Source organism: Balaenoptera ricei, chromosome 8, assembly GCF_028023285.1.
Source record: "Balaenoptera ricei isolate mBalRic1 chromosome 8, mBalRic1.hap2, whole genome shotgun sequence".
In the NCBI taxonomy this organism is placed as follows: domain Eukaryota; kingdom Metazoa; phylum Chordata; class Mammalia; order Artiodactyla; family Balaenopteridae; genus Balaenoptera; species Balaenoptera ricei.
The window spans coordinates 108,062,845-108,086,446 of NC_082646.1; the positions used below are offsets into that span (position 1 = coordinate 108,062,845).

Here is a 23,602-nt window from a genome sequence, read left to right on the forward strand (position 1 = left end):
AGAAAACATCAAGCCAAAATAGGTTCACTACTAAACATTTAAGTTAGTAGTACTAACTTAATTGGTACTAAACATACCAATTCTCTACAATCTCTTTCAGAAGAGAAAAGCAGAGGGAATAATTTCTAACTCATTCTGTGAGGCCAGTATTACCCTAAAACCAAAATCAGACAAAAATTACAATGAAAGAAAAGAAAACTACAGACCAATATGTCTCATGAGCATAGATGCAAAAATCGTCAATAAAATGTTAGTAAGTTGAATCCAACAACATATAAAAAGAATTATGTACCATGACCAAGTAGGATTTATCCTGCCAATCTGGTTCAACATTCAGAAATTAATAAATGTAAATCATCACATCAACAGGCTAGAGAAGAAAAATCACACGATCATATCAATAGATGCAGAAGAAGCATTTGGCAAAATCCAACACCCATTCATGATAAAAACTGTCAGAAAACCAGAAATCTTACAGCTAACATCATATTGAGTGGTGAAAAACTTTCCCACTAACATCAGGAATAAGACAAGGATGTCCCCTCTCACCACTACTTTTCAACATTGTACTGGAAGTCCTAGCTAATGCAACAAGACAAGAAAAAGAAATAACAGGTATACAGATTGTGAAGGAAGACATAATACTGTCTTTGTTCACAGATGACATGATTGTCTATGTAGAAAATCTGAAAGAATCAACCAAAAACTCTTAGAACTCATTAGTAATTATAGCAAGTTTGCAGGATGCAAAGTTAATATGCAAAAGCCAATTGCTTTCCTATATTCCAGCAATGAACAAGTAGAATTTGAAATTTAAAACAGAATTCCATGTACAATAGCACTCAAAAAAGTTGAAATACCTAGTCATAAATCCAACAAAATGTGTGCAAGACTTATATGAGGAAAACTACAAAACTCTGATGAAAAATATCAAAGAAGAACTAAATAAATGGAGAGATATTCCATGTTTGTGCATAGAAAGATTCAATATTGTCAAGATGTCACTCCTTCCCAACTTGATCTATAAATTCAATGCAATCCCAGTCAAAATCCCAGCAAGTTGTTTTGTGGATACCAGCAAACTGATTCTAAAGTTAATGTGGCGAGGCAAAAGACTCAGAATAGCCAACACAATAATGAAGCAGAAGAACAAATTTGGAGGACTGATAGTACTCTAGTTCAAGACTTAACTATAAAGCTACAGTAATCAAGACAGTGTTCTGGGGCTTCCCTGGTGGCGCAGTGGTTAAGAATCCACCTGCCGACGCAGGGGACACGGGTTCAAGCCCTGGTCCCGGAAGATCCCACATGCTGCGGAGCAACTAAGCCCGTGCACCACAACTTCTGAGCCTGTGCTCTAGAGCCTGTGGGGCACAACTACTGAGCCTGCGTGCCACAACTACTGAAGCCCATGTGCCTATAGCCCGTGCTCTGCAACAAGAGAAGCCACTGCGGTGAGAAGCCCACGCACCGCATGCAATGAAGAGTAGCCCCCGCTCGCCGCAACTAGAGGAAGCCCGCGTGCAGCAACAAAGACCCAACGCAGCCAAAAATAAAAATTAATTAATTAATTAATTAATTTAAAAAGAAAAAGTGTTCTCTTGGCAAAATAATAGACTAATAGATTGGTGCAATAGAATAGAGAGCCCAGAAATAGACCCCCATAAATATAGTCAACAAATCTTTGACAAAGAGCAAAGGCAATACAATGAATCAAAAATAGTCTTTTCAATAGATGGTGCTAGAACAACTGGACATCCATATGTTAAAAAAAAAAAAAAAGAAGAATCTAGACACAGACCTTACATCCTTCACAAAAATTAACTCAAAATGAATCACAGCCTTAAATGTTAAATACAAAACTATAAAACTCCCAGAAGATAACATAGGAGAAAATGTAGATGACCTTGGGTATGCAGGTGACTTTTTAGATACAACACCAAGTATGATCCATGAAAGAAATAATTGATAAGCTGAACTTATTAAAATTAAAGTTTTCTGCTCTGTGTAAGACACTGTCAAGAGAATGAAAAGATAAGTCACAGACTGGGAGAAAATATTTGCAAATATATGTCTAATAAAGGACTGTTATCCAAGATGTACAAAGAACTCTTAAAACTCAACAGTAAGAAAACGAGCAACCCGATTTAAAAATGGACCAAAGACCTTAACAGATATTTCACCAAAGAAGATATGCAGATGGAAAATAATCATATGAAAAGATGCTCTACATCGTATGTCATTAGGGAATTGCAAACTTAAAAAACAAGATGCCATTATATACTTATTAGATCGGCCAAAATCTAAAACACCGACAACACCAAATATTGGCAAGGATGTGGAACAATAGGAACTTTTGTTCATTGCTGGTGGGAATGCAAAATGGTACAACCACTTTGGAAGAGAGTTTGGCACTTCCTTATAAAATTAAACGTACTCTTGCCATACAATTCAGCAGTCATGCTCCTTGGTACTTACCAAGGTGAAAACTTGAAGTGAAACTTATGTCCACAAAAAAACCTGCACACGATTTTTATAGCAGCTGTATTCATAACTGCCAAAACTTGGAAGTAACTGAGATGTCCTTCAGTAGCTGAATCAATAAACAAACTGTGGTACATCAGACAATGGAACATTATCTAGGGCTAAAAAGAAATGAGCTATCAAGCCATGAAAAGACATGGAGAAAGTTAAATGCATATTACTGGGTGAAAGAAACCAATCTGAAAAGGGTACATACTGTATGATTCCAACTCTATCATATTTTGGAAAAGGCAAAACTATGGAGATAGTAAAAAGATCAGTAGTTGCCAGGCGTTGGGAGGGAGGACGAGCACAGAGGATTTTTAGGACACTGAAACTACTCTGTATAATACAGAGTAACGTATCATACATAATGGTAGATATATGTCATTATACATCTGTCTAATCCCATAGAATGTACAATGCGAAGAGTGAACCCTAATGTAAACTATGACCTTTGGGTGATGACGTGTCAGTGTAGGTTCATCAGTTGTAAGAAATGCACCAGTCTAGTGCGGGCTATTAAAATGGGGGAGGCTGTGCCTGTGTGGGGATAGGGGACTTTGGAGTAATCTCTGTACCTGCCGCTCAGTTTTGCTGGGAACCTAAACCTACTCTATAGAATAAAGTCTATTTAAAAAAAGAGAGAATTACTGGCTCACATAATTGAAAAGTCCAGGGCTAGGGAGGCTTCAGGCACGACTAGATTCAGGGACTCGGTGATACCGTGGTGATGCAGTCTTCAGCTCTCAGCTTTGCTTTCTTCCGTCACCCCAGTAGGGGAGCTCCAGGGGCTTCAGGCTTGATGATTCTTGGTATAAAACAGAGGCTCGTTGCCACTGGGAAATTTCCTGGTTGGGCTCTTATTGGCCAGCTTGGGCCTGTGCCCACCCTTGGAGTTGGGGAAGGGAGATTTCGCCCTATCCCAAAAGGAAGATGTGAGGCCTTATTGCCAGAGGAAGGGAGGCTAGATTTGGGGCCAGCAAAGGCCATAGAGTAGTTGACCAAGGCCCCTCCAGCCCTAACTTTTGATGCTGCCGGTGCTGGCTGCCTGCCAGGTGAGGGCTGCGGACAGGTTTCCTGCAGAAGGAGGTGGTGTTTGCACTGGGCCTCGGGGGTCACATGAGAGGGCCGCAGGTGGCTGAGAGGGTGCTGATGTAAAGGGAACAAGGTGCATGAGGGCTTGGATGTATTTGGTAGCTGTTGAGAAGACCAGTTTGGCTGGACGATGGGTGTGTGAAGACTGGGCTGTGAAAGCATGTTGTGGCCAGACTGGGGCCTCCCAGGATGTGGGTCCTGCCCCGCCGATCTCCCAGCCTCACCCATGCTGCTTCCTCTGGGGCGTTAATATCCCAGGAGGGAACCTCCGTGGGGTAGGGAGGCTGTGCTTCCTCTGACCCCCTTTCCCCCAGGCGTTCCTGGTCTACACTGCAGGTGTCTACTCCAACATGGGCAACTACAAGTCCTTTGGTGACACCAAGTTTGTTCCCAACCTGCCCAAGGTGAGCTGAAGAGGGCTGGGGAAGGTGGGCAGCTTGGGGCCGGTGGGATGGGGGGGCGGGGCATGCAGCACATGGAGCCCCAGTGGGAGTCGGGCCCTGAGAGGAGCCTTGACCTTGTCCCTACCACACTGCACGGCCTTGGGCGCTGCAGCCACCTCCTGACCCTGCTGACGAATGAGCGGAGGCTGTGAAAGGGCTCTGTGCGCTGTTAGGTGCTGCAGAGATGGAGCCTGCTGGTCACCACTGAGGACAGCGGAGGGGCCTGGGCATGAGGAGTCCCTCTCTGGGACCACGGGGCTCGGGCCCTTTTGGGGCAGAGGCAGCTCTTACACCAGGGCTCTCAGCCCCTACTGAGTGCACGAATTGCCTGGCGAGCTTGTTGAAATGCAGCTTCTGGCCCAGCAGGCCTGAGCAGGGGGGGCGTGAGGGTCTGCATTTCTCGGGCAATGTCAATGCTGCCGGTCCGTCAACTGCACTCAGAGCCAGAAGGTCTTAGACTGTGGGAGAAGAGCTTGGGGGTCGATGGGGGCGGGGAGGGGGGTGCTCCAGGAGGCAGGTTCGGGTGGTGTGGCCAGGCCACGGGCCTCCCTTCCCCTGCAGGAGAAGCTGGAACGTGTGATCCTGGGCAGTAAGGCCGCAGAGCAGCACCCAGAGGAAGTCAGGGGCCTCTGGCAGACCTGCGGGGAGCTCATGTTCTCTCTGGAATCGAGGCTTCGACACCTCGGGCTGGGGAAGGAGGTGAGGCCCCCCCAGCCACACTGGGGAGTGGAGGGCATCCTTGGGGGCCGCCTGGTATGGAGGGAAGGGCACCCGATGGGGAGGCAGAGGGCTGTCCGTCACGCCTGAGGCCAAACTGCCCTGCACCGCGGGCCTCAGTGTCATCGTTTGTAAGCAGGTTGGATGGAACGCTTTCTGAATGCCCTCCCAGTTCTGACATCCTGGGATGCCATGTGCAGGAGGAAGGAAGGAGAGAAGCTGAGAGCCGGAGGGAGCTGAGGAGGGGGCATGGGAAAGGAGGGGGCCAAAGCTTCCCACCTCTGGAGGCTGCTTGGGAGCTGCGTGGGGTGAGGGATGCAGCAAACCTCAGGGGCGGGCCCGCGAGAGGCTGGCACAGAGCTGCAGGAAGGCTGGACTTGGGCCTCTGTTTGTTGTTTGTGTTATAATTTTTTTCCCCTGGAAAGAGTCGGAGAGGGACAGTGGAGGCTGCTGAGAGGAAGTGGAGGAAGCCAGAGGCTGGAGAGGGTGGCTGGGAAGGAATTCACCAGCTTCCCCAACCCAACTCAGCAACTCCTATTTCCCATCTGCCCCTTCCCCGACAGGGAATCACCACCTATTTCTCTGGGAACTGTACCATGGAAGATGCCAAACTAGCCCAAGACTTTCTGGACTCACAGGTTTGGGGGTTGGGGAACTTGGGGTGGTGGTTTTTGGGGGTCCCCTTGGCACTGGCGCCCACTCCTGGGTCTCAGCTTGGGCCCAGAGGCATGGGCATCTTGGGTCCTTGAGGTGGAGAAGACTTGGGAATCCTCGTCTAAGGGTCAGCCTGGCTTGAATGAAGATGTCCCCGTGTGTGCCCTGATGGAGCCGCCCCTGCCCCACCGTGGGCTGAAGGGCCTTGTGACAGCCTCAGGGCAGGAGGACACAGAACGTCAGAGCTGCTTGGATTGGGCTCTGGCATCCATGTGTCTCTTTCACCTCCCAGCTCAGCCACACAGCGACATTTCCTTATCTGTGGAATGGGACCTGCCTCCTGTACCCCGGGTTAGCTGAGGTCACGGAGTGTCTTGCACCGCGCTTAGTAAAAGTTAGCGCTCAGTGTACTGAGCAGAGCGGGAGTCTGCCCTGGCCTGCCCACCCTGCTCTCTCCCCTCGCAGACAACTCAGGCAGGTCCACCGGAGGCCCTGGACTGCTTTACCTGTGTATCTTCTCTCCCTGGTGTGACCCACTTTCCCTCCCCCCCACCCCACAGCCCGCTCTGGACTTACTCTCCCCCAAACCCCTGCCCTGGTCTTTTCCAGAACCTCAGTGCCTACAACACACGGCTCTTCAAGGAGGTCGGCCAGGATGGGAAGCCCTGCTACGAGGTGCGGTTGGCTTCTGTGCTGAGCACAGGTGAGCTCACGCCCCTTCTCCTCCTTCCTGTGTTCCTGGACCAGCGTGGAGGGGGCCAGAACCCAGGACAGGGGTTAGCCGACTACGGTAGCTGCAGGGAGTAACCACAGTTGTAATAGTTATGGCAGATGTTGATCGAAGGCTTGCTAGGTGCAAGCCCTAGTGCTCAGCAAATGGTGTTCCTGTGAGGTGAGCACCCCCAGCCCCGGTGCTGGTGGTGATGTAAAGCTAAGCGGAGGCACGAGGGCAGGGGAAGGGCCTTCGTTCCACTTGGCGAACATCACTGCTGCAAGCCTCTGACGGGCCACGTGTTGGCCATGGTCCCCATCCTCCAGGCAGTGGCGCAGAAGACAACAATCCATGTAAACAATGGAAGTAGAGGCTGGACCATATGTCCCATGACAGCCTAGAGGAGAAATCCAAACTGCACCTCAGTGAAGGCTTAATGGAAAAGGTGACCACGTGTGTCTTGGAGGTTGGGGAGAATACAGAAAGGTGGGGGTGGTGAACTTACTAAAATCCACTTCCTAAATATCTCCCAAAGTACCTTCAAGGCAAAGCCCAGATGCACTTCTAAGGGCTCCATCATTTGGAATTTCTTGGTTATAAGTGAGGAAACCTATTTCAAATTTGCCTATAGCAAAGTGGACTTCATAGGCTTGAGTAATTAAGAAGCCCAGAATACAATAGCTTCAGGCACGGCTGGATCCAGCTGCTCAGACAATATTCTCAGAAATTTCTCTCTCTGTCTCTTGGCTCAGCTCTCTTTGACTTCACCCACAGCAGGCTGCTCCCATCTACACGTCCAGTGGTAGATGTTAGCTGTTGGCTGGGACCTCAGCTGGGGCTGTCAACCAAAACACACAGCCTGATAGCCACCAGCTGGGTCATTCCAGCCAAGAGAGCCCTTTTCTCCCCGAAGTAGTGTCTTAACGTCTGGGAGTGGCTCAAGTTTCTCTGTTTCGCGTCCCCTGTTTACCTGTGAACCAGTCCTTGTGGTTAAGGGACGCTGGTCCCAAGCCTACCTCACAGCCAGGTGGACTCACAGCCAGGTGGACCCACCACCTGGACTCGGGGTGGTTGTGAGGGGGTGGTTCTCAAAAGAAAACTGGAGTCTGTTACCAGGTGAGGGGGATACAGATGCAGCATTAAGAGAAGCATCCAGGCCCCTGTGAGGACCTTTGTAACCCGGCCCTCCCTTCCCCACCCAGCTCCCACCTCCCAGCCCCAGCCTCCCACTTAGACTCTGGGCTGCAGCCACGCTCAGCAGCTTCCAATTCCCTGAAAACCCCATGTTCTCACCTACCCCCTCCAGGCCTTTGCACGGTCTGTTCCCCATTCCCGCTTGGAATGTCCTCCCTCCCCTCTAGGTGTTCCACTGAGGAACCCTAATCGTCCTGTAGGCCAATCTTGGACCTCACCTTCCCAGGACCTTTCCCTGTCTTCCCACAGCCTCTTTGCTCATCAGCACGCCCAGTAATTTCCCAGTTATTTTTCTGTTGACTTCAAGCTCCTTGAGAGGAGGAACTCTTGTGTTTCATTCACCGGTGCCTTCCCAGCAGCTGGGCCTTGGTTGATCCTCAGATACCAAGCAAAGGAGGACAGGTCGGGAACAGCACTTCTGGTGGAGGGAACATCATGAGCCAAAGCAAGGTGGTGGGAAAGTTTAGGGATCAGCACGTACGTGGTTCGATTTGACTAGGGAAGAGGATAAGGGCTCAAGGGAATAGGAGGAGATCGCACGGGGATATGAGCTGGGCCTATAGGATGCAGCAGAGGACAGCGGTTAAGAGTGTGGCTCTGGATCCAGGCTGCCTGACGTAACAAACACCCCCACTTATTTAGTGATGTAAAAATTCATGCTTTTTTCATGCTCCCGGGCTCTGTGGGTCAGGAGTTTGGATGGGGCCCGCTAGGAACAGCATGCCTCTGGCTGACAATGTCTGAGGCCTCAGCTGGGAAGACTGAGAGGTGGGGCGTGACTCAACAGCTAGGGGCTGGATCCGCTGCCTGCTCACCGACTCACACGTCCAGTGCTAGACGTTAGCTGTTGGCTGGGACCTCAGCTGGGGCTGTCAAGCAAAACACCTCACACAGCATCTCCATACTGCTCATGGTGGCTGGGCTCCAGAGCGAACACCCCAAGAGAGCCCGGCAGACGCTGTGTCGCCATTTATGACCTAGCCTCGGCAGTCACATGGCGTCACTTCTGCTGTAGCCACAAGCCTGCCTGCCCCGCTTCAAGAGGAGACGTCCTGATAGGAGAAATCACTTTGGGAGATGGGAGATACTGTGGCCATCTTTTTTTTTTTTTTTTAAATATAAGCTAGAAGTATGTTGTATGGATCAGAGACAACAGGCAAAATACAACAGTGTTAATATCCCATTGCGAACTTCCTGGTGGCGCAGTGATTAAGAATCTGCCTGCCAATGCAGGGGACACAGGTTCGAGCCCTGGTCCGGGAAGATCCCACATGCCACGGAGCAACTAAGCCCGTGCGCCACAGCTACTGAGCCCGCGCTCTAGAGCCTGTGAGCCACAGCTACTGAAGCCCACGCGCCTAGAGCCCATGCTCTGCAACAAGAGAAGCCACTGCAATGAGAAGCCCGCGCACCGCAACGAAGGCTCACCACAACTAGAGAAAGCCCACGTACAGCAACAAAGACCCAACACAGCGAAAAAAATAAAATCCTTTTTAAAAAAATATCCTATTGCTTCTGTAACAAATCACCACAAATTTAATGGCATAAAACAACACAAATTTATTCTGTTATGGTTCTGGAGGTCCAAAGTCTAAAAGAAGACTCCAGTTCCTTCTGGAGCCTTCAGGGGAGATCTGTTTCCTTGCCTCTTTCTGCTTCTAGAAGCTGCCTGTGCATTCCTCGGCTTGTGGCCCTTTCCTCACATCTCTCCCCCTTCTTTCTTCTCTCATCACATCTACCTCCCTTCACCCTCCTGTCTCCTCCTTATAAGGACTCTTGTGATTACATGTAGGGTATGGCTAGCTTTTTAAATACAATCTGCCACACTGGGTTTGAATCCGACTCTGCTACTTGCTGCTGTGTGACCTTCAAAAACTGACTTAACCTGTCGGTGCCTTAGCTTCCCCATCTGTAGAATAGAGATAATAATTTCCCTCTCCCCACAGAGCTGACGCAAGCCTCAAATGAGTTAACATGTAAATCACTTAGAACGTTTCATGTAACATAACATTGGGTTGGCCAAACAGTTCGTTTGGCTTTTTCTGTAAGGTGGTACAGAAAAAGCCAAACGACCTTTTGGCCAACCCAATGTCTATATTTTTGAAGATGAAAGTTTATACTAATTTCTTTGGGCAGTGGGGAGCCATCGAAGATCTTAGAGTAAAAGAGTGTCACAGCGAGAAGCTTGCTGGGGTGTCTTATATTAGCCTTTTCCCTGAGCCATCCTTTTTCCCTCAGAGCCTATTCTGGACTCTGAAATGAATTCCAAGCTGAAGAGCTATGAATTCCAGGGAAGCAATTTCCGGGTGACACGGGGAGACTATGCACCCATCCTCCAGAAGGTGGTGGAGCACCTGGAAAAAGCCAAGGTAGGGCTGGCTAGGGGCTGAAGTGCATCTCCAGGCCCCTCTGGGCAGCAAAAGCGGGTATGGGGATGGGTGGGTGGCCTGAGGCTGACCAACCCTTGCTCACCCCCAGGCCTATGCAGCCACAAGCCACCAGGAGCAGATGCTGGCCCAGTACATAGAAAGCTTCACCCACGGCTCTATCGAGGCCCACAAGAAGGGCTCTCGCTTCTGGATCCAGGACAAAGGCCCCATCGTGGAGAGGTGAGGCACCAGCCTTCATCCCCCCCCCCCCGCCCCCTCCCGCCCACCCCGCCTCCATCTCAGCCCTTCTCTCCCCCAGTTACATCGGGTTCATCGAGAGCTACCGAGACCCCTTTGGCTCCCGCGGAGAGTTTGAAGGTAACTTCTGGGAGGTGGGTGGTCAGATGGAAACCCTTACCCTTGTCCCCTGAGGACTCTCCCCTCCCCGCCCCTCCCTCAGCAGTAATAATAACAATGACAACAGCCATTGATGATTTGTCATGTACTGGACACCTAGCTCATTTTGACACCGTCATCCTATGAGAACGTCTCTCCTCACTTCACAGATGTGGGAACTGAGGCACAGGTGGTGGGTGGCCTAGCCCAGGCACCTTGGCTCTGAGCCACTTTGCTGTGCTGCCTCTCGTGTCTGGTCCAGGCATAGGCTCCAGCTTTGTCCCTTAATGGCTGTGTGACCTTGAGCCACTTAACCCCACCTCTGCGCATCCGTCACTGCTTTTCGGGTGTCGTGGGAAGTGAGGTATTATATGCAGACGGCTCAGCACAACGCCAGGCACGGAAACGGGGCTGGGTTGATGGGAGCAGAATTAACCCTGAGACTGTGAACTTGACTCGGCTGCTGTCATCTCAGGGCAGGTGGCAGGCTGCCTCGGCCCTTGTGCCCAAGCCCCCATGGGACCCACTAGTGCAGGGCAGGGCATCCAGCCTGAGGATTTGGACTTGTTTCTGCCAAGCTTTATCCTCCCCAGCCCCTGGATGTAGAGTCCGGAGCATCCAGCTGCCAAAAGCCCACGAGATTAGCCTTGGAGGAGAGAGGAAAGCCCCGACAGCCCGTGAGGGCTTGGATCTGAGCCCAGAGATCCAGGCCCAGGGACAAGGCGTAAGGGACAGGCAGTGCAGGGGCCGGAGGGTGAGACAGGTGTGCACACTCACAGCTTTCCTGCCTGGGTCCTGATTTGCCAGGCCTGCTCTGAGGGCCAAGACCCCAGGGCCTCCTCAGCAGCCTCAGTCTCAGAGGTCCCCCCCTTTTACATAACTCATTGTGATTATTAGAAAAGTAGTCTCTGTTCATGTTCAAAAATTATGAAAATACAGACCAAAATAAATCAACTGTGATTGTACCCACCCCAAGGTTAAAATTTGGAATGTACTTTTTGTCTTCTGTTTTTATATAGTGCTATGCTTAAAAACGTGTGTGTGTGATTTAAAATCTGCGTTTGTTGCAAGTAATTGGAACAGTACAGACGTATGTAGGATAAAATGTGAAATCCCTCCTTTACTACCCTCTCCTATGTCACACCCCTCCTGAGATCACCACAGTTCGCAGTCGAGTACCGGTCCTTCCAGGCCTTTGTCAAAGCATTCACACACACACACACACACACACACACACACACACACACACATTCTTTTTTTTTTTTTTTTATGAATTTATTTATTTTTGGCTGCGTTGGGTCTTTGTTGTGGCACGCAGGCTTTTCATTGCGGTGGCTTCTCTTGTTGCGGAGCACGGGCTCTAGGTGCGCGGGCTTCGGTAATTGTGGCATGTGGTCTCAGTAGTTGTGACGCGCGGGCTTAGTTGCTTCGAGGCATGTGGGATCTTCCCGGACCAGGGCTCGAACCCATGTCCCCTGCATTGGCAGGCGGATTCTTAACCACTGCGCCACCAGGGAAGTCCCCATGCATTCCTTTTAACTCATCCAGGTAACTGAGATTATATTCTATGTATTGTTCTGCCACTTGCTTTTTTCACTTAATCATGTATAGTGGATATTTTTCCTATCGGTACATATAGACCTACAACATTCTTTTTAATAGGTGTATAGTATTCACAATATATCATAAATAATTTCCCACAACATTTGATATTGTACTACATATCTAACAGCTGCATGGCATGCCATCACATAGCTGCCCCCTGATTTATTTAATAATCCCCAATCATTGGACATTTATTTAGGTTGCTTTTCCTTCTTTGCTATTTTAGTCATCCTCTCTTCCTGCCCTGGTGTGATGATTTCATCAGACAGAAAGAATCCAGATGGGGAGGCATTGCCAAGCCCATCCCTTGGCCAGGTTAAGGTTGACCCCTTCCTCAGTCTAGGTCAGGCCTTCCCAGGGCATAGTCCCTGCAGGGTTAGCAGGAATTACATCAAGAAGGATTTGTTGCTGAGCAGCAGGGAGTCTCTGCTTGCAGGACTCTTCAGTACCTTTAACGTGCAGATGTGCATTGGGAACCTTTAAGAAGATGGAGGTAGAGTGTATAGTGTTGCCCAAACTTATCTGACCAGGGAGCTCTTTCTTTATGAAGGCTCTCATAGAAAATGTGTTCTATGGAGTACAATTTTGGAAACACTGCTTTGAGCCAGGAACTCTACTGCACCGAATCTGAACGGATCAGCCCCAGCCGCCTGTGCAGCAGCCTCACTCACCACCGCATAAGCCAGGTGCGCTAGCCACGCAGGACAGCTCACAGTTCCCCCAAAAACGAGAGCATCTTTTTTTGTTCACGCCATCCCTTCCACTGGGCATCTGATCCTTTCCCCATCATCCCCTGTGTACTCCCCACAATCTCCTTTAAGATCCACTTCAGGCGTTACCCAGCAAAGCCTTCTCTCTGTATCCCACCCATCCCAAAACAGTGACCTCGTGGAGGCAGGGCCCGGGCCTGGGTCACTGTTCCCCCGAGTGGCCAGCACAGGGTCACTGTGCACAGCAGGCGTTCAATACCTGCGTGACGGCTGGAGGGTTAGAGGGGTTGAGGAGGGTGTGGGATCCCTTCCAAACCCTGCCAACCCACAGCCCACTCTCTCCCCCCACAGGCTTCGTGGCCATGGTGAACAAGGCCATGAGTGCCAAGTTTGAGTGGCTGGTGGCAAGTGCGGAGCAGCTGTTGAAGGAGCTTCCCTGGCCCCCAGCCTTCGAGAAGGACAAGTTCCTCACCCCCGACTTCACCTCCCTGGATGTTCTCACCTTCGCCGGCTCCGGCATCCCTGCCGGCATCAACATCCCCAACTGTGAGCTTCCGCGGGCCCTGCCCCTCGAACACAACAGGATGGCCCAAACCCCCAGGAGACCCCACTGAGAGTCGCACCCTCCGCCTCCACACACTCACCCTGGCCACAAATCACCCTGCTCCGCTCACCACCCCGGCCTGCCCCTCTTGTCCAGACTCCTCGTCTGTGACCCTTGACCTTTGCCCCTTCTCCCTGGTCCCCGCCCCCACCTTCTCCAGATGACGACCTAAGGCAGACGGAAGGCTTTAAGAACGTGTCGCTGGGGAACGTGCTGGCCGTGGCCTACGCCACGCAGCGGGAGAAGCTCACCTTCCTGGAGGAGGAGGACAAGGTGGGCACCGGCAGCCCGAGGGCCGGCGCTGGGCCTGGCCTGACCTCGGCTGATGCAGGAAGGCGGACAGGCCAGTGCAGAGGAGAGGAAAGAACACGGCTTCGGGCCTGGCTCTGCTGCTTCCCTGCTTGTGACCTTTGACCTTGTGTCTTTGGAGCCTGTTTCCCCAGCTGGCAAACAGTGGAGGCAGCCCCTTCTTCGCGGGTTGCTGCAAGGATGGGATGGGCTTTGTGGCGCCCAGCGTAGTAGGCCTTTAGCAAATGTGTGCATCACGATGGGCCCTCGGCCTGGCACGGGGAGTGTGGGCAGGCCGTGTGGCCGTGGTGGGACAGTGGGCAGCGTGGGTCTCCGCTTGTCTCGGCAGGACCTGTACATCCGCTGGAAGGGACCCTCCTTTGACGTGCAGGTGGGGCTGCACGAGCTGCTGGGCCACGGCAGCGGCAAGCTCTTTGTGCAGGTAAGAACACGGGGCTGGCCCTGGTGCCCGCAGGAGCCTCCGCAGAGCCAGGCCTACGGCTCCCCTCCTCCACAGTCAGCCCCTCAGGGGCTCCAGTCTTGGCCCTCAGTGTCTCAGCCTCCCCCAAGATGTCCCAGGATTGAGTGGGACCTGCAGGACCGTCCAGCTAAGGTCCCCCCACAGGAAGAATTGCTTGGCTCAGGCCAGGGAAGCCTGCCCTGAGGGTGTGACCCAGGCAGCCCCAGAGCTAGAGAGGCCGGGAGGGGGCAGTGTCTGGAGCCCCTAGTCCTGAGGCTGCAGCACTGTCTGTCTTTGCACTGCTGTTCCCCGGAGCCTGTACCTTTCCAGGTATTGTAGGGGCCCTTTCTCCCCGGAGCTGCCCCTTCCTCCTGGCCAGCCAGAGTGGCTGGAGCCCCCTCAACACCCACTCAGGGAATATGAGAAGACAGGCAGCCTTTCTGGCAGGCCGGGAAGAGCCCACTGTGGACCCCCAGCCCGGAGCTGCATGGATGACATGACTGGGGGTGGGTGGGGCAGGGCTGTCAGAGAGTGCAGGGTTGGGCCTGCTCCTTGTGGGGTGGGGCTGCCTCCCCGAATGGGGACGGGCTGGGCCTGCAAGTCAGGAGGATCCAGAGAGCAGCTGATGGGGGAGCAGCTTGGCATTAGGCTTTGTCCAGGCTTTGAAGTCCCAGGGAAGCGGGGACACGTGTGGCCCCTCGGTGGCCTTGCACAAGACAGTTCCCCTCCCTGAGCCTCAGTTGGCCCATCTGTAAAATGGGGTTCCTGACTCCTACTGTATGGCTTTTGTGAGGAATAAAGGCAAAGCCCTGGGATTTGCTTGGCACTCGATAGGCCCTCTGAAAATGGGTGTTATTGTTAAGAGACAGTGTGCACAGACATTATGTGCTCTGATTCCGCTTTGGGGTTCTTAGTCTCTGAGCCTTAGTTTCCTCCTCTGTGAAGTGGGGTAGTAATAGAATGTTCCTTAGAGGGTGGTTGCAAGGGTGAAATGGGTGGTGCACGAAAGACACTTGGCACATGGAGAGGCCGGTGAGGGTGATGCTTCTGAGGCAGAGTCACATGCTGTGACCTCCTCTGCCAGCAGAGGGGCCAGGAAGGTGAGGAGCGGCCAGGCCTTCTGGTCCACCCACTGGGACATCTCCAGCTGGGCTCTGGAGATACTGAGTCCAAGTCTTCATGTGACTTTGGGCATGTCCCTCCCCATCTGGCCTGCAGTGTCACTCTCCGTGCAGGGGTAGGTGCCTCACGTTCTTCTACCTCCGGGGCCTCCGAGATGTGTCCCAGGACAGGTCTGGAGGCAGCAGTGTGTCGGTGGACCTGCTGCTCCTGCCGTCCACTCACTGCTCCCGGTCACCTTTCTGAGCCACTTGGATCCAGGGCTGAAGGCCTGGCCCGGGGCAGGGGCACCTTGCCCTCACCTGGCCCACGTTCATGACCCTTCTCCTGCAGGATGAGAAAGGAGCATTCAACTTTGACCAGGAGACAGTGATCAACCCAGAGACAGGGGAGCAGGTGAGGGTGGCCTCGGCGGAGCCTTGGGGTGCTGGGAGTGGGGCGGCCCAGGGGAGTGGCAGGCACCCCTAAGCTTGCTTCCTGGGCCTCCCCTCCCAGATTCAGAGCTGGTACCGGAGCGGGGAGACCTGGGACAGCAAGTTCAGCACTATCGCCTCCAGCTATGAAGAGTGCCGGGCAGAGAGCGTGGGCCTCTACCTCTGCCTCAACCCCCAAGTGCTGGGGTACGAGCAGCAGGCCTGGGGGGTTGGGCCCTGGGGGTGGGCCTCCTCTGTGGATGGAGGGGGTGCTGGCGGGGCGGGCAGGGCCCGGGTAGCCTCTGACCCCCCTCCCCCCCGCCACTTCCCCTCCCGCCCCCAGGATCTTTGGCTTTGAGGGGGCTGATGCAGAAGATGTGGTCTACGTGAACTGGCTCAACATGGTTCGGGCCGGGCTGCTTGCTCTGGAGTTCTACACCCCCGAGGCCTCCAGCTGGAGACAGGTGGGGGCCAGGGGACCCCTCAGGAGGGAGGAGCCTGAGGTGGGGACCAAGATCAGGATTCTGGGTGTAGGGAAGGGACAACCGTACCTACGAGGCGCATAAACTAGGTTGATCCCAGAGTCCACTGCATATGAGGGCAAGTCACGTCACTGTTGTGAGTCTCGGTGTCCCTGTCTGTGAAATGGGAGTAATAATCTCCTTGCCCACCTTTGAGGGTGAATCAGATGAGATGATTTTACTATGACCACTAACAGATGACTTGCATAGGACTTACTCTGTGCCACTTAGTTCTAAGCGCTTTATGTGAATTAACCCATTTGTCCCCAGTGTCAACCCAGGAGGTAGGTACTATAATCACCCTCATTTTAGAGATGAGGAAATTGAAGCACAAAGCGATTAAGTAACTTGCTGGTAAGTAACAGAACCAGAATTCAAATCCAAGCAGCCTGCCTCCAGAGCCATTAGGCTACACTGTTCGGTGATGAGATGTACTTTAGAGACAGGGTAAGCAATTGAAATCTTTTAAGAAGTCAAGTGGGCTTCCCTGGTGGTGCAGTGGTTGAGAATCTGCCTGCCAATGCAGGGGACACAGATTCGAGCCCTGGTCTGGGAAGATCCCACATGCCGCGGAGCAACTGGGCCCGTGAGCCACAATTACTGAGCCTGCGCGTCTGGAGTCTGTGCTCCGCAAGAAGAGAGGCCGCGATAGTGAGAGGCCTGCGCACCGCGATGAAGAGTGGCCCCCGCTTGCCACAACTGGAGAAAGCCCTCGCACAGAAACGAAGACCCAACACGGCCATAAATAAATAAAAATTAAAAAAAAAAAGAAGTCAAGTAAGTCTGTTTTGAGGAGGCAATATTGTGTCATCAAAAGAACACACGGAGACTTCCCTGGTGGCGCAGTGGTTAAGAATCCGCCTGCCAATGCAGGAGACACAGGTTCGAGCCCTGGTCCAGAAAGATCCCACATGCCGTGGAGCAACTAAGCCCGTGTGCCACAACTACCAAGCCTGCGCTCTGGAGCCCGCGAGCCACAACTACTGAGCCCACGTGCCACAACTCCTGAAGCCCACACGCCTAGAGCCCATGCTCCGCAACAAGAGAAGCCACCGCAATGAGAAGCCTGCGCACCGCAATGAAGTGTAGCCCCCGCTCACTGCAACTAAAGAAAGCCCGTGCGCAGCAACGAAGACCCAACACAGCCAAAAATAAATTTAAAATAAATTAATTTATTTAAAAAAAAAAAAAGAATACACATTTTAGAGTCAGGAAACTTGGGTTAGTCCTTGCTCTCTCCTACGAGCTGTGTGACCCTGAGCAAGTCACATCACCTCTCTGGGCCTCTGTTTTGTCATCTGTAAACTGGGGATAACGGTGCCCTCTTGATCCCACTGTTGAATGCAAACAGGATTGTGGAGAAGAAAGTGCTCGGGGTCCTGGTGGCGAGGGGCCCTCTGGGGGTAACTGTTGTCATGAGGGTGGGCTGTGGAGCAGCAGAGGGGATGGTGGGTGACAAGGGGGAACATGGGGCTCTGGGTCCTGCCTGGAAATGGCCTTCCTGTCTACCAGGGCAGCCTGCCCTCCCTTGTGAGAGGAGAAGGGAAGCATTTGAGGGGAGAGGAATAGGCACAAAAGGACCCACAGGCTGGGGAAGAATAAAACGACAATAATAATTGACAGTTAGTGCGCACATGTGATATATCAGGCCTTGGAATGAGCTCTTGATACTTCTTGCCTCGGGGTTGCAAATGATTCCTTTCTCTGGCCCCGGCAGGCCCACATGCAGGCCCGGTTTGTGATCCTGAGGGTCTTGCTGGAGGCTGGCGAGGGACTTGTTACCGTCACTCCCACCACAGGCTCCGATGGGCGCCCAGATGCCCAGGTCCACCTTGACCGCAACAAGATCCGGACCGTGGGCAAGCCCGCCCTGGAGAGGTTCCTGCGGAGACTCCAGGTAAACAGGGGCCTCTCACCTTGGAGGCCCCCTCCAGCCTCACCCTGTCTCCCCACCCTGTAACAGGGAAGGCTTCTTGGAGGAGGTGGTATTTAAGCTGGAATTTGAGTGCCAAGGAGGAACCAGCTATTAGAAGATCTGATAGCAGAAGAAACAAAGCGTAAAGCCTGGTCTTGGGACTGGAAGGAGCTTGGTGGGTTGAGAGACAGAAGGAGGAAGCCTGGAGCTTGGTGAGTGAAGGAGGGAGGGACAGTGGTCACTGCAGCCCTGACATGCCTCCCACGTAGGGATGTTTAGAGTCAGGAGACCTTTTGGGGTTCTGGTGCCAGTACTAACCAGCTGTGTAATTGGGGTAACATACTTTGCCTTGCTGGCCTCCACTTTTCTCATCTGTTAAATGAGGTACATCACCTGCCTCACCTGATAGGAATTAAATGAAACAACGTATATGTGGAACTGAGCAATAGAATGTCGTGTTATCCGAGCCAGTGTGACACAAAGTGTGGTCCAGGGACCAGCAGCAGCGTCGCCCAGGACATACAGACTCAAAGGCCCCACCCCAGACCTCCTGATTCAGAAATTCTGAGTGCGGGGCCCCGGAACCTGCATGTTTACTAGCCTGCCAGGTGATTTTGACACTCAACAAAGCTGGAGGACCACTGATGGTGACCCACTCCTTACTGGGCAGTGCCTTCCATCAGAACAGGGTTCTGCTGGCTTTTTCAACCTGAAGAAGGCCCAGCCTTCAATTCAGCAAATACCTCTTTATGATTGTACTCCCACCTATTTCCAGAAGGGATGTAAGGCATTTTTCCTAAAAAGATACGTGTTTGGCCATTAAAGTAGAATAAAATTAGAAATTAAAAATCATTAGATGCAAAACACAGTGCAGTGTCTTGGGTTAGATTCCGGAATAGAAAAAGGACATTAGTGGGAAAACTAGTGAAATCTAAATAACGTCTAGAGTTTAGTTAATACCAATGTACCAATTTTGTAAGATGTTGACAACAGGCAAAACTGGGCCAGGGGCACACGGGAACTCTCTGTACTATCTTTGCAACTTTTCTGTAAATCTAAAATTATTCCAAAACGGTCTATTAATAATAATAATAAGTCACTTGATAAAGGAGTCAAATCTGCCAAATCTTCGGCCAGTACTGAATTGTGACTTAGTAGTGAGTGAACACAGAGCATTCCATTCTAGAGATTGAAGCAGGTGGGTCTCTGTACGAGAGGAGTCATTCAGCAGAATGGACAGTGTCTGCAGCAGTAGTTCCCTACTACAGTAGGGAAGCATTTTTGGTGTTGCTGTTTCTTTTATTAGCCCCCCAGGAAAAGCCAAGAGCACAGCAAGGAGCCAGCCCCAGGGAAGATGAAGGCTTTTCCATAGGGAAAGGCTTCAGCCATGGGTCACAAACACAGTCATAGCTTTGGCCCACCCGTATGGTAAAAGTTGGTGAGGTGAGATACAAATGTGTATTTCTGACTTCTTGGAAGGTCTGACATCAATAGACGTAATTCCCACGTGAATGATGGGCTGGAACTGACCAGCAGCCACTGCATTTGCACACTTGGACATTTGGACATGGCATGACTCTCCAGTTTGCTGGGTTCACTGCCTGCCTGCCTTACTCTCTTGTTCATGATGTGAACACCTGGGTCCCGTCAGCACCCCTGTTGCCAACTCTTTGGTTTAAGCTCCTGGGGTCTAACCTGTCGACCTGATGAATGTGTGTTCACATTCTGGGTGTTAAGTATCATGCAGAAGAGAGAAAGGTGAGGTATTCTCTCTAACCTTCCCCCAGGAGTTCCCAGTCGGTTTTAATTACTCCAAAGCTAGGGAAAATCATTCTAACCCTGGGTCTAAGAGGGGGAGGCTTACCTGGAGGGTGCCCTAGTAGGAATCCTACTTTGCCACCTGCAAATTGGCAAAATAAGTAAGGATCAGAGCCACAAAATGTCAGATATTTGGAAGAGAGCCACATAGACCTCCTAGCAATAATCATTATAATCACTGAAACTAAAAATAGGCAGCTGAAACAGGTTTTAAATCCAGCTGAAGATAAGGGAAGTTATACAGCATGTAGCACAGAGACACAAAGCTAGGAAATTTAAAAGAGAGATTAAGAGACATGGAGGATAGTGTGAAAAGGTCTAATGTACATAAACTGAAGTTCTAAGAGGAAAGGAGAGAGAAAAGGTAAGAGAGGGAATATTAGAAGAGATAATGGCTGAGAATTTTATAGAACTGATTAAAGACCCAGTTCATAAATCCAGGAAGCTCTAGAAATACCAAGAATGACAAGCGGAACCCCTGTCTAGAAACATCATAGAATGGGAATTCCCTGGTGGTCCAGTGGTTAGGACTCTGTGCTTCTATCTCAGGGGACCCGGCTGGGTTCAGTCCCTGGTCGGGGAACTAAGATCCCGCATGCTGCATGGCCAAAAAAAAAGTGAAGGCAAAATAAGAGTAGAAATTTAAAGGGGGACATAACTGTAAATATAGCAGGAATTTATGGTAATAAATTTTTAACTTGGATGAATGGACAAATTCCTCAAAAAATAATAACATTAAAATTGACTCATGAATAGATAACTTGAATAATCCTATAGCCATTACAGAAATTAAATCGGTGGTCTAAAATCTTCATACAAAAAATGCTAAGCCAGGACTTCCCTGGTGGCGCAGTGGTTAAGTATCCACCTGCCAATGCAGGGGACACAGGTTCGAGCCCTGGTCCGGGAAAATCCCACATGCTGCGGAGCAACTAAGCCCGTGGGCCACAACTACTGAGCCTGCGCTCTAGAGCCCGCAAGCCACAACTACTGAACCCCGTGCGCCTAGAGCCCATGCTCTGCAACAGGAGAAACCACTGCAATGAGAAGCCTGCAGCACCACAACAAAGAGTAGCCCCCGCTCGCCGCAACTAGAGAAAGCCCACGCACAGCAACGAAGACCCAACGCAACCAAAAATAATTAATTAATTAATTAATTTTTTTAAAAAAGCTAAGCCCACAGAGTTTTACAGATGAATCCTACGAAATATTCAAGTAACAGATGGTATCAATTTTATATAAACTCTTCCATACAATAGAAAAAGAGAGAATGTTCTCTACCTCATTGTAAGATGCCAGTTTAATCTTTTTTTTTAAATTTATTTATTTTTATTTATTTATGGCTGTGTTGGGTCTTCGTTTCTGTATGAGGGCTTTCTCTAGTTGTGGCAAGCGGGGGCCACTCTTCATCGCGGTGCGTGGGCCTCTCACTATCGCGGCCTCTCTTGTTGCGGAGCACAGGCTCCAGACGCGCAGGCTCTGTAATTGTGGTTCACAGGCCCAGTTGCTCTGCGGCATGTGGGATCTTCCCAGACCAGGGCTCGAACCCGTGTCCCCTGCATTGGCAGGCAGACTCTCAACCACTGCGCCACCAGGGAAGCCCTGCCAGTTTAATCTTGATACCAAAATCTAAGATAGTTCAGGAAAGGAAAATGTAAATGCCAAAATTCTAAAACAAAATCTTAGTAGATCAAATCCAGAAAATATCAGTTTGGGTTTAATCCCAGAAATGAAAGAAATCCCAGAAATGTTTATTTAACATTATAAAATATATTTATGAAAATCACCATATTAAAGGAGAAAAACCATGATCATCTCAATAGATTTAGAAAAAGCTCTTGAAAGTCAATATGTATTTATGATAAAAAACGTTTAAGAAACTCAGAGTCAAAAAGAATTTCTTTAACCGATAAGAGTGTCTCAAAAAAAGAAAGTACAGTAAATGTCATTTGTTGAAACACTAGAACATTCCTTTTAATCAGGAAGAAGACAAATATACTTTCTATTTCCACTTCTGATCAACAGTGTACTGAAGGTCCTAGCTTTTAGAAGGAAACAAGAAAAACAAGTAAAATGTTTAGGCATTAGAAAGGAAGAAACAAAACTCATCGTTTTGGGACTTCCCTGGCGGTCCAGTGGTTAGGACTCTGTGCTTCCACTGCAGGGGACACGGGTTCTATCCCTGGTCGGGGAACTAAGATCCCGTATGCCATGTGGGCTGCCAAAAAATTAAAAAAAAAAAAGAAAAACAAAAACATCGTTTTGCAGATGATATGACTGTCTACATAGGCAAGCCAAAAGAATCTATAAATTATTGAAAGTAAGAAGAGTTCAGCAAGGTTGAATAAAGGCCCAAGAGGGTTTTTCATGGAACTCTACAAGCTGATGGTAAAATTTAGATGGAAGCATAAAGGACCATGAATCAGAGCCAAAACACTCTAGAAGCAAAACAGGTTGGGGACTTGTTCCACCAGATATCACATTTTAATCTGAGACTTCTAAATTCAGTGTGGCACTGGGGCAGGAATAAACAAATTGACCAGTGGAACAGAACCAAGAGCTTGATTGTTTGGTATATGACAGAAGTGGCGTTGCAGACCACTGGGGAAGGAGGGACCATTTAATAGCAGCCCTGGGACAATAGATTATCCTTATGGAGAGACACTTTGGATTTCTACGTTATACCGCACACAGAATTCAATCCCAGAGAGATTAAAGGCTTACACGTGAATGGCAAAGTTTTAAACTGAGAAAAGAATATCTTTATGACCTCAGGGTGGAGGAGAATTTCTCCTCATATAAGAAGCACAAGCCATCAAGGAAGAGATCGATCCCTTTAACTACATTAAAAATGACTTTTAGGGACTTCTCTGGTGGTCCAGTGGTTACGACTTTGCGCTTCCACTGCTGTGGGCCTGGGTTTGATCCCTGGTCGGAGAACTAAGATCCCGCAAGCCATGCGGCGCAGCCAAAATAATAACAATAATAATAACTTTTATTCATCAAAACTTACCATAAAGAAGGTGAGAAGATGAGTCTTAAACTAGGATAGGGTATTTACCACATATGTGTTAACAAAAGGTTAGCATCTAAACATATAAAGAACTTTAAAAAAAAAAAAAAAAAAGGGAGGAAAATACAACCTAACAGAAAAATAGGCAAAACTCATGAACAGAAGAGGAAAATAAGTAGCCCACAAACTTGTGGGATGTTATTCCATCTCATTAGTCATCAGGAAAGCGCAACTTAAACAACATGAGATTTCCACCCACCAGCTTGGCAAAATGAAAAACCGTCTACGCCACCCTGGTGTGCCGAGCAGGACGGACTGCCAGCCCCTGCTTCTGGGAATGTAAACAGGTGCAACAACTCTGGAAAACAGTGTGGGCATCGTCCTTTAAGGATGAGCATTCACTTGACCTCCAGACCTTGATTCTCTGGGGAAGCCTGCCTCTGAGCATCAGGAGACGTACAGGATGTCCACAGCAGCCTCAAAGGGCAAAAAGCACAGGTTACACAGCAACAGTGGAAGAGATGAAACTGTGGCGTGTTTGTAAGTGGAATATGTACAGCCGTGAGAAGGGTGAACTAAACTACACACACAAACACAGATGAATCTCAGATGTAACTCGAGCAGAAAAAGCAAATCACAGGATGTGGGCAAAAATTTATGGTTGAGAGTAAAACTCAGGGAAAACAAGGGACTAATGAGCACCAAGTCGAGTGCTGATTCCTCAGATGGGGGAGGCCACAGGGTGCGTCAAAGAGGGGGCGATTGGACTGACTCTTAAGCTGGGTGGTGGTTGTACAGGTGTCTTATTCTTTATAACATACATACTATATATTTTGGGTGTGTGAAATGTTTTACTAAAAAAAGAGGGTGGGGACTTCCTTGGCGGTCCAGTGGTTAAGCCTCTGAGCTCCCACTGCAGGGTCAGTACCTGGTTGGGGAACTGAGATCCCACATGCCATGCAGCCGAGGAAAAGTATTTGTTGAACACTAAGAATAATTGCTTGAACATTTGTCATGGTGAAAATAAAAA

General features: G+C 50.1%; 1 protein-coding gene across 4 annotated transcripts in view; it reads left to right on the top strand.

Annotated features, from left to right (window-relative positions):
• Positions 1 to 23,602, top strand: part of DPP3 (dipeptidyl peptidase 3) — a 33,437-nt gene that overhangs the window by 6,037 nt on the left and 3,798 nt on the right. For all 4 annotated transcript variants that reach the window (XM_059932076.1, XM_059932080.1, XM_059932077.1 and 1 more), the window contains exons 3-16: positions 3,936 to 4,025; positions 4,626 to 4,763; positions 5,345 to 5,419; positions 6,045 to 6,138; positions 9,580 to 9,710; positions 9,820 to 9,950; positions 10,030 to 10,088; positions 12,773 to 12,967; positions 13,186 to 13,298; positions 13,663 to 13,755; positions 15,226 to 15,288; positions 15,388 to 15,512; positions 15,649 to 15,769; positions 17,544 to 17,723. In XM_059932076.1, the coding sequence (XP_059788059.1) occupies positions 3,936 to 4,025; positions 4,626 to 4,763; positions 5,345 to 5,419; positions 6,045 to 6,138; positions 9,580 to 9,710; positions 9,820 to 9,950; positions 10,030 to 10,088; positions 12,773 to 12,967; positions 13,186 to 13,298; positions 13,663 to 13,755; positions 15,226 to 15,288; positions 15,388 to 15,512; positions 15,649 to 15,769; positions 17,544 to 17,723 (1,608 nt within the window). The remainder of the gene's footprint in view (positions 1 to 3,935; positions 4,026 to 4,625; positions 4,764 to 5,344; positions 5,420 to 6,044; positions 6,139 to 9,579; positions 9,711 to 9,819; positions 9,951 to 10,029; positions 10,089 to 12,772; positions 12,968 to 13,185; positions 13,299 to 13,662; positions 13,756 to 15,225; positions 15,289 to 15,387; positions 15,513 to 15,648; positions 15,770 to 17,543; positions 17,724 to 23,602) is intronic.